Raw genomic sequence first — 10836 nt, 5'->3', positions numbered from 1 at the left:
AACCGCCAAACAACACAATACTTCTCTACTGCTTTAGAACTGATGAATGTGCTCCCATCTCTCCTAGACTTTGTGAAGAAAAAAAAAAATTACCAGCAGGAACTCTTAGAAGAGTGCCTTATCAGGAAAGGCCAGCCCAACCACTTGCTATTTCAGTTCTTCCAGCAATGTCTTAATTGTGTGCAACGAATAACCAGATGCTAGGTATCGTTACAGTATGGCACAGTGAACAAATACCACCCACAGGCTGGGGTGGAACAGCAGCGCACAGGCCCAATCCATCTTTGCCTGTGTTTCAATTACATGTTTTTAAAAGCTTAAGACTTTGCCTGGATTCCGCAAATCAACCTTACTGCTAGAAAAGTTGCAAACAGCAACAAAAAAAATCATCAGTGTAAAAAGAAGCCAATGCTGTAACACATGCTTGAGCATAGAGCTTCCACGCTCCTCTTTATTTCAACAGAGATGATTAGTTAAGGTGCTTTCAGATTCTGCACGGCAGATAGCTTGGCAGAGGTGGCCGTTGAATGAGCTCTTAACAGTCTTTAGCGGGGATCTGAGGGCAGCTCCTACGGCAGAACCCCCAAACTGCTAGTTCCTGTAGCGGGGCATCTGTGGAGCAGGGGCTCCCTCTAAGGGGGCTGAGGAGGAGACTGTCATCAGCTGTCCCGCATGCATCCTCTCATTCACTCGCAGTTCACAGCCATCCTGCAGCATCCTTATAGCTATCCTTGCGATGTTTTTAGAGTCATCAAGTCCACTGTGAGGTCTCCCATCATAATTCATGCCCAGCTTTTCAAGCATGATTGTCAGCTTGGTCTGGTTCCTAGGAACCTGATGGAGAAAGCGAACCACATTCAAGAATTCAATTCTGTACCAAGTCTTTTTAATCTAACACAGCGCAGCAGAAACACATGCAGATTTTAAGTCTACTCAAGTCACGCACCACTTTCATGTTGCCTTTTGTCAGATCACTAACAATTTAACTTCAAAGCACCTTGGTGAGACAGACACTCTCATTTTTACAGAGGAGACACAGTCAACATGAGCTTGTCTAGACTCAGCATAATGTCAAGAGCCTCTCACCACTACCAGCACCAGCTCAAGGTGTGCCAGCACTGGCAACGGTGGAAGCCATGGCCTAGCTAGGTTCAACAAGCCTTACAAAAAAGGAATTACCACCCAAAGTGGCATTACAGAGGGAATCAGATTTTGGTTTTCCTTTTAAATGCCAAGCAATTAAAGAAGCACCACGCTCCTGATTCTTACTGACACCATGCTTCTGAACACCTCCAAACACCGCAGGAACAGACCAGCGGCACCCATAGCAGCCCATCTTTACATGGATGGCCGACAGCACGAACAGACAAGGAAGCTTCGCTGACTTAACCACACACAGTGCTACACCAGCAAAAGCCCCAAGTCCTCTCTTGATTAACTACTAAATATACTTTTGATCTTTGGAAAGGTCAAAGAAAAAAGAGGTAACTTTAAAGGAAAACTTCAGTTTGCTGTCTTGGTGGTGGCGGTTGGGGTGGGAGAACACAGGACACGAGAAGTTCCAGGATATTGCACCACACTACCGGATTTAATAGCTAAGGCAGAATGGTGACAACACAGCTGCCAAAACCCGGCAATACGCAACTCCAATAACAACACCCACAAACTGGGCAGGGGAGACATACTGCAGGCTGTGGGATATTCCACAGAAAGTTACAATACATCCCTTGTCATTAATTTTATCTATTACTATGACTTAACAGATTCGATAGCAGCACAGAATAGCTAAACAGAAGCAATGAACAACTATAAATGCTACAACTGTTTGCATTTATTAAAAAAAAAGAATTCACAAGAAGTAAAAAGAAACTGATTCCAAGTTACAATCTTCATTGCCTTTGATGAAAAAGCAATAGCTAAACAGAAGCAATGAACAACTATAAATGCTACAACTGTTTGCATTTATTAAAAAAAAAAAGAATTCACAAGAAGTAAAAAGAAACTGATTCCTTCTAAGTTACAATCTTCATTGCCTTTGTTGAAAAAGCACTCACTGCTCAACAGAGAAGGAGAAAAAAAGGTGTGTCTAGGTTAACCCTGATGGGATTAACCAGACTGTTCTGTGTTCTAGCGTGTTCCCAGCAGAAACGGTCATGCAGAGAAGGCATAATAACAGAGGGCGAAACAGAGTAACCCTGTAATATTCGCCCAGCACAAAGTAAAGCTCTTCTCTTACTAAATGTTAACCTCTTCTTTTTTTTCCTAGAGGTTACACTTTGTATGAAAAAGCCCTTCAAGAGAAGATCGTCAGCTAGGCTGAAATCACATTCAAACAAATGGTTTAGTGTAGACTGACTAGGAATTTGCTAGAATCTCCAATAACCCATTTTATGGCAATCTGACACTGAAAGAAGGCAGCAGTAAGGTCCAGCACTGAACTTGGTATTACTTTTCTCTTGACAATTTGATGTCACTGTAGACAGTCCAAAGCTTTCTCTGTCCCCATTACAGTGTCAGAATTTGAGATATCCGAGGGCAGTGGTGCAAATTAGTTTTGTAGTATATTACAGGAAAACAGAAAAAAATAATTGAAAAATCAAAACAGAGTCTTTTCAGCTGAACTACTTCAAGACACACTTGATCTAAGAGCACCACTATGACATTTTTAGACAATCCTTTGTGGAGCATCTCTTGATTGTTAAAAACAAGATTAAAATCAAAATGAAGTAGATTATATGACCTTCAACTAGTACAGTGAGATCTGGGCATGAAGCACATTTGAAAATCACGCTCCAGGCAACCAGTTTAAGTACTATAATTTTATACTACACAAGCAAAGATGACAAGCACAACAGGACACGCTAGACTTTTAAACCAAGTTTTCCCGCAAGAGAAACAACAACCTGTACAAACCTTATAGAAGTTCCCATATGATTTGCGAATATTGATCCACTTTTTGGCAAAAGAAGGGTATTTGATACGGCTAATACGGCACTGGATGTTCAAAAACTTACTCATATCCCAAGATCTTAAAAAGTCAAAAGAGAAAAGAGAAAAACATTAGTAATACGTAACTCAGATGCCCTGCATTCCACATATTGCACAGCTGTAGCACAAAAAGCTGTCTTTTCTTTGGTGATCAGTGGAAGGAAAACAGCTTAGGAAAAGCTCTTTTGCTATAGTCATAGTAAAGAATTTTTTCCTATGAATTCGTTAATCATGGGGAAAACAAATAATGACATGAACAAGATCTTCACTAGGATGGCTTCAGGTCTAGGATGGTTAAAACAAAAAAATAGCATGCCGACTTCTCCACCTATCACATCTGCTCCAAAAACTGCCAATAAACTGGATGCTTATATAGCCCTTGAAGAAGCAATCTTCTTAAATTTTCCTGATTACTTGGGTACGCGTGCGTCTCTCTACTTAACGTAAGTTACTGAAACAAGACTGCACGTAGTTTTCGTCTTCTTAAATTTTCCTGATTACTTGGGTATGCGTGCGTCTCTCTACTTAACATAAGTTACTGAAACGACTGCACGTAGTTTTCAGAGAAACCAGGCCTTTATGGAAAGAAGATGAAACTATAACCCCGTGCACTTCTAGCCCGCCTTCCTCAAGGAAGCCATCCCAACAAGTTTGTAAGCCCCAAGCTAAAATGAAGTCTTTCCCCTCCGACTCCCTTGCAGCTGTCTACACAATCTCACCTATATGACAAAGATTTCACTGCACCTATTTTCCTTGAGGAATTTCACTGAGGGGATTCCAGACATATTCTAGGCCAAGTAATATAACCCGTCTTGTGCCAGTTTTGCTTTAGCATTTTCTTTTTTTTTAATTCACTGTCACTTCCAAAGATAGAAACTTAATCATCGGTAAAAAATTAGTCAAAGAGCAGTATTTACCACAGTTCCTTAAACTAAAGTTGGATTACATTAACTCCTTATTTTTAAGGTGGATACAGATCTAAACTGTACACCCCAAGTCTTGTGTGACAGCTTTTAAATGGCTTCACTGTTCACATTGGACACAACCAGATTTCAATGACACAGGTTCTTCACCAGAAAACTGTCATCCAAATCTTCATGAATTTTGAGAAAACAGCCTCATGGGTAAAAAAAAAAAATCCCCACTCGCTAAGCTAGGTTAGTTAAAAAAGCTTGTGTTACATATCCATTTATCTCCTATGATACATTACTTTTCAAACCACTCATACTATAGACTGGAATATTTGTCTGTGTTTTACTTGACAGAAGTGTTAGGAAGTCATACTAAGACCCTCCCTGCTCTTTTTTCATAAACTCCAGTTTTGTTTCGGGGTTCCTCTCTCTCTGGTTCAACACGGTCATTTTAACAGAGCAGCACAGGATTGCCTTTTTAATCCAGCACAGTAGAAGACCCACTCCAGGCAAACAACAGCCACAGCAACACAAAAATGCATCATTCACCCCAACACAGCTAATGTTAAAAACGCCCTGTCCTACTGAAAACCTTCATTCCAAGAGAAGGAGAAAAACAGACATGTTAACAGAATAGTAACGTTTCACGGCTAAAAAGCAAGCATCACCTACAGAAAAATTCCCTGGCCAGTGCTGTGTAAGACAGGGCTCAAACAGTATCTTTCATCAGATAACAAAGCTAAGATCACAAGAACAACGCTGCATCACAGATGTATCTAGATCTCAAGATCTTCACTTTGCAGTCATTAGGGGACTTGATTTTCCAGGCAGACCTTGTGAGAGAGCAAAGTTCAGGTGGCAGTTCAAGGACTGGTCAGTCCCTCACACGCAAAGTTTGTCAGAGGCGGGACTCAGTAGAGCCACAGTCCTCTAAGGCAGAGCAGAGAGCTTTCTGCGCTAGCCATTTTTCCTTGTTCCATAGAGAGCAAAATCCATTATTGCTTTTTGGTGAAATATGCAGGCTGTATTAACAGTAACACTAAAACACACAGGATACAACATAACCACCATACATCTTTGAAACCTCAGATTCCGGAGAGCATGGGAGTTGCTTAGAACTGAAATTGCACAACATTATTTTCAGGTATTACGTGCTATATGAAAGCTAGATGTAAACGGAGAATTACAACAACAAAAAAGGATAAAAAGTCTATTCAACATCATTTAGTTGCATAAAGCAAGCTAGAAAAGAAACAGTGCCATCTAATGGATTTAAGCTTCATTTCAAATCGTTTAGTTCAGCTTTTCTGATTTTCCCAAAAACTGAAATTATAATAAAATGGCAAAATGGCAGTGTTATGATCCACCTTTAACAATACGCTCACAAAGATTAAACACTGTTTTGCAGTTTTAGATGGTGCTGAAGGTTGTGTAAGAACATACCCATCTGTCAACATGGAATAGCTATACTTTGTTCCCAGTTCTCGCTGTCTCATCCACTCTACGACATTCTGCAGAACTTGAGGAAATGTATCAGCTTTATCAACAATGTCCTAAGAGAACCAAAAAACAAAAGTGAGGAATGTTTTTTCAGAAAAAAAAAAAACAGCACGAAGTGTAAGAATTATATTGGTATACAGGCACTCACTACATCACACACTTGCTAAGTTGGCTTCACAAAAATCTTTAGAAACACATTGCACGTTAAAATAACCAATTGGACAGATTTTTTTGTACTAAAAAAAAAGGACCCCAAAAGCACCACTAAGAGAGCCAACCTCCAAATGGCATCTATAAAGGTAACAAGGTTAGTCAGCTGTTGAACTCAGATTAAAACCTTGGAGTTTGTTTCCCAGGCTCCTGCTCAAGACACTTGATCCTAAGCCACTGCCATCATAAGACTCTAAACCCTTTACAATAAAAGTCTTAGAAGAGGAATTGATGCAATTCAAAAGGTGCTTTCCTCTGCTAAAGGTTAAGTTTCTACACATGGATTAGAAAGTGAATGCTTTTCCCTCCAGCCCCTTACAGATACCTAAATGACCAATTTAGTGAAATCAATTCTGTGACAATTCAGAGGGGGGGAAAAACAAGGATTAAGAGAATAAACCTTACAGAAAAATCACCATGAAAGATTACAAGTCTGAAAACTTCAACACCACATCTCTTTTTTTTCATACTTTTTCCTGAACAAACAAAAGTGCAAATTACCTGGGTGATTCCTGTCAGACTGATGCAGAAGTTTGAAAGCTTGGGATTAATCTCTGGCTTCACGTATTGCTGAAAGGTATCTTCCTGTAATAAGAGGATCAAACGCTCAGCAGCAGCACACTATGTAGCCCACAAGGCAACTTCTTTGGCTTGCCCATAGCCAAAAGGCAGTAGCGGCTACCTGTCCTGCGGGAGGCAAAAAGGTACGCGTACCTCCCAAGCCAACATGAACCTCCTGACTGGGCACTGCGAGATTCCTGATGGGATGGATGGACGGCTTCCTAACCAGAACACGTCCCTCCTCTCAGTCAGTAGGCACCAAAGAGCAGGGATGGAGACGTAAGAGGGGAGAAGGACAGGTTGCAGTAAAGGGGAGGATTTGGGAAAAGGAAAGCATGAGCAGTGAAAAAAGAAGTGAGAGGCACGAAGAAAGCCTGACGTTTTTTAGGTGGTATCTCTAAAGGTTCACCTGTAGTTCAAGGCAGGCAACCAGCTGCACATCTCAGAGGCCGCACGCAAGTCATACCCCTCTGGATGCCAGCCAGGCCGAGATAAACACAATGACTTCACTCTGGGAAACCGAGCAGTCCAAGAGTGAAGACTACATGCAAGTTGCATGGAAAAAAGAAAGCCTCAAAACTCTGCTGCTATACAAAAACTTCTGGACAGGGGAAAAAACCACACTGTTTGCTGCTACTCTGAAAGTAACAAAACAATCTTGGTAATCTGCACAATCCTCTTTCTGCAGTTAGTCATACAGGCAGCTACACTCTGATGTAGCACGTCAGTGATTACTGGAAACCCTCCTCCTCTTCAAAGATCTTGATAAATGAACCATTAGTCAGCGGGGCGTGCACTTCCTTCGTTTCACCGAGTCACTCCGTTTTAGTTTGACAGCAAGCAGTTTTGCCTAAAAGAAAGTTGTACTGGAACAGAGTACTTAGGCTGCCAAATGCCTACTAAGTATGTTTAAAATCAGGTTACACAGCTGTCAATCTGTCAGGTATGTTGTGGAAATAGTCTAGCTATCCAAGAAGCAGAGTCCACTCAACCTCACTTTCTAGACCTCTGCATTAGTCTCTTCTAGATTGCCTCACAGAGGACCACAGAATTTGTGAATTCTTGTTTTGAATGAATCCCTTGAGTCCTAAAAATAGCCTTGTGGATCTTAAAGCAGGGAAAGAAGGGTGGGGGGGAGAGGAAGACTGAGAAACTGAAAGTCCCTCATATTAATAGAGAGAGTCAACATCAGGAATATGATCTATTCCAGATGCTTTAAGAATACAAAGTTTTGTTGGTATGTAGGAGGCACAGAGGATAGGTCAGGGAGGGGAGCTATTTTTACTGAAGTTCAACATCTACCTAGAAACTACTGTAGACTTTCTGAAGCAAAGAAGTTACATTGACGAACAGCATACTGACACAGTAATTAGATCACTTACTATTTCCAGTGTATGCGTGTTTAGTAAGACAATAGGAAACTCAATTATTTCATGTATGAAGTCAGGTGGGTTTCCCTCTTCACATGTTGCTTCAAAGTCAACAACACAGATGTAGTCGTAGCAGCTGTCTCCGTTAATGGGTTCCTTCTGCATCAGCTTCTGCTTCTTGTAATAGTTTTTCAGTCTCTTTTTCAGTACATCTTTCACTCCTCTAAAGAGGTAAGGAAAGTGACAAAGATCACACTCTCAAATAATTAATTATTTCACCACTGTAGAACTGAAACTATATTTAACATTTGAAAGTTCATCATTTATTAACCTCATTTTGAACACCAGCACTTATCAAGTCTGAATTCAACTTTATCATACAGTTAATGCTCCATTATCTGGGATAACGCAGAGGCTGTGATACTGCCCGACAACTAACACATCTAGATAGTATCAGTATTTGGGGACAGACTGGGAAACACAGCGCAGAGTCACTCTGCAGCCACCTCCAGTTCGGCAAGACTCAGTAGCCGAAGCCTTTGGAAAGCCCAAGTCTTTGCAGATTGCTCCTAGACGACCTCTGGCCCTGGAAGCAGTACTGCTTCACTCCTATTTCCCTGTGCCCTCTGCCTGAAGTGACCGATGCCCCAGGTATTTCTGCATGAGTGGCACAGATCCAGATGCAGAATACAGCGAAAATGCCTACATTTTAAATTCGTCTCAATTTAAATCTAAAACTGAGCTTGAGTAATTCGATTAAAATAAAGTACTCGAGATTTCAGTTGTCAGAAAAACTTCCTGGTCAAGATCCTGCTTTTCAGGAGGTTTGTGGCTAACATAAATTCACAGTTGCAAGCAATTAAAGTTACTTACTATGTCTTTTTAATACAAACATTGTAATATGCAAGTGCAGGTGCCAGAACTGCCACGTACCAAACCAGAGCTGAATAAACAAGGATAATTTACTCTTTGAAGGAAGTTATTTCTAAAATTACACATTGCAAATGAAATCACAGAAGCCGTAAGAGCTACTAGTAGCAAGCAGTATTATTAGAAAAGCAGCCCACTGATCCACAAGGCAAAACTGTAATCAGACTACTAAACCTGCATTTGAGAACATCAGCTTCTTCTGCAAACACAGATAACGCTTTTTCACCCTGGTTTATTAATCTAGTTTAATTCAATGACCAGTTCATTCAAAGTTGAGACAATATGGGAGTTGATGGAGGAGAAAATTACCTTTTTCTTCATCAAACCTGTAAAAGAAGTTGAAAGAGGAGATGATCTGCTATCAAAATAACCCCAAGGGAAAGGGTGGGGTGTGGCAATCTGCCCAGTTCACTACATTAGAGGCGATGCACTATTTCTTTACATGTAAGATGTATTCTGACCAACTTAATTGAACATATTGCCAATAGAAGTACAGCCTAGCTAAAAGAAAGGTTTAAAGCTTTCTGCATTTACAACTGAATAAAAAACACAAACAGAAAATTAATAACCTAGGAGGAAACCACAAACACATCATCTACTATTTGAATTCTGCTTTTTATTTTTAAATCAGAGTAACTGCTGAATTGCTGTACAAATCTAACCTGTTTTACCAAAAAGATTTATCGGGTGCTGATAAAATTTTTTCCTCCTGAGGAGCTAAATTCATCTAACTGAAGGAGGAATTAAAAACAAAAATGCAGCCAGAACATCTGCAGACAGACAAGGTGGAGGTGGCAGGCTGCACTTCCCACCTACACCATTTTTTTTCTTTTATTCTGTTTAAGTGAATCTCTCTTCCTTCCATATTTCCCCCCCTGAACATCCTCTCCCCTACAGTCATCGTCTTCTCTAGAAAGCTAAACTTCTCCTTTCAGATTCCATCTCACCTTTCATATTCCCTCTTCCTCCAGAGCAGTAGCTTCTCATTTTGTTAACTCCCCCCCCACCACCACTACTTCCTCACTACTGCTGCCAATAGAAACAATACACCTTGTTTTTCCCAGCTGACCACTTTCTTAACATCTCAAATTTGTCTGGCCACAGCAATATCAAAGGGTCTTGCAGGTCATTTCCAACAGAGCAGGAACCACTTTCTATATTCCTAGCCCCTTCCTCCTCCTCAGAGAGCACAAATCCAGTCCATAACCCATTGACCTACTCACGTTATTCTATCTATTCAGATTAGCAAACTATCCATTTAAAGGTACCTGTCCTCTGCACTAATTAAATTCTGAGCTCTATTACCACAGAGGTTCTAGCCAGTCTGGGATCTGTAGTGGGTACAGTAAATGAAAATATGTATGTTTTGAATCGAGTTTCTATATGCTGAAGGTCTGCACCACCACCCGAGAACCCCTGCAGCTCTTCTTTCCCCCTTGACCAAACACGTGTTGAGAAGCACCCTACAGTTACATAGTCTTTCATTTCTTTGTGTTACCAGTTGAGAACACACGTTTCCGATAACACATTATCACATGTACTAATCCTACAACAAAAGATGCATCAAGATCGCACATAAAACAACTAGCGTCTGGTGGCATGTCTGCTTTTTGCTTTGTGGTGTGTTTTTAAACTTTAAGATAATCATTCCTTACGGCTCTACTGCTCTCGAAGATAAATCAAAAGGTTTACAAATCAGCCTAACCTGGTTTCAAGCTTGAACTCTGCAAGTTTACTTCTGAGCTCATCTCTGGTCATTCTGTTGATATAACCATTGGTTATAGCAATTTCTTTGTAAACCGGATCACTGAAGTCATTCGAACTGGCAGTTGAGTTTTTCCCATTATTTTCTTGATCACTGATCCTACAATGCTGCCTACCCTAGAAGAAATAAAAATCCGACGGTCATTAAGGTCACAACCAATTGAAATTTACACATCGTTTTGGCACCAAAATGCAGTAAAACATCCCACTGTTTCACTCGTGACCAATCTGAGTGAACTAGCTTATAGACAGAAAAGAAAATCAATACTGAAGCCTGCTCTGAAACACCATTTTCCCAAAAACCAACAGAATAAAGGGATACTAACACACGTGTCTGAAGTCATGAAAAACAGCAGCTCCAAGACAAAAGTGAACACACGTCTGATTTCAACAGTTAGTTCTCCGGCTTGAGTTGGCAAAACCTGGACCAGCACCAAGAGATTTCTCTCGACACCTTAATTAACCAGGATCTACACTGACTGAGGCACACGGACAGATGTCCAGCGTGCGTAAAAGAAATAACACAATAAAGTACGAGGAAATAAGGAAAGGCACTTCGACTCTAAAGGGTTACTCGCAGGCTCTGTGGGGCGAGCAGACGG

The 10836-nt window shown here is 40.8% G+C and overlaps 1 protein-coding gene across 1 annotated transcript; it reads right to left on the bottom strand.

Moving 5' to 3' along the window:
* Positions 1-334: 334 nt before the first annotated feature.
* On the bottom strand, positions 335-10578 carry ERI1 (exoribonuclease 1). The gene is made up of 7 exons (XM_009696473.1): positions 10561-10578; positions 10176-10351; positions 7553-7763; positions 6111-6194; positions 5343-5452; positions 2914-3028; positions 335-834 (listed from the first exon to the last, which is right to left on the bottom strand). Exons 1-7 carry the CDS (start codon positions 10576-10578, stop codon positions 592-594), a joined length of 957 nt encoding a protein of 318 aa, XP_009694775.1. The 3' UTR covers positions 335-591.
* Between the last annotated feature and the right edge of the window lie 258 nt (positions 10579-10836).

The sequence above is a fragment of the Cariama cristata genome, unplaced genomic scaffold, assembly GCF_000690535.1.
Source record: "Cariama cristata isolate BGI_N322 unplaced genomic scaffold, ASM69053v1 scaffold8900, whole genome shotgun sequence".
Lineage (NCBI taxonomy): Eukaryota > Metazoa > Chordata > Aves > Cariamiformes > Cariamidae > Cariama > Cariama cristata.
This window is presented reverse-complemented; position numbering and strand designations above follow the sequence as displayed.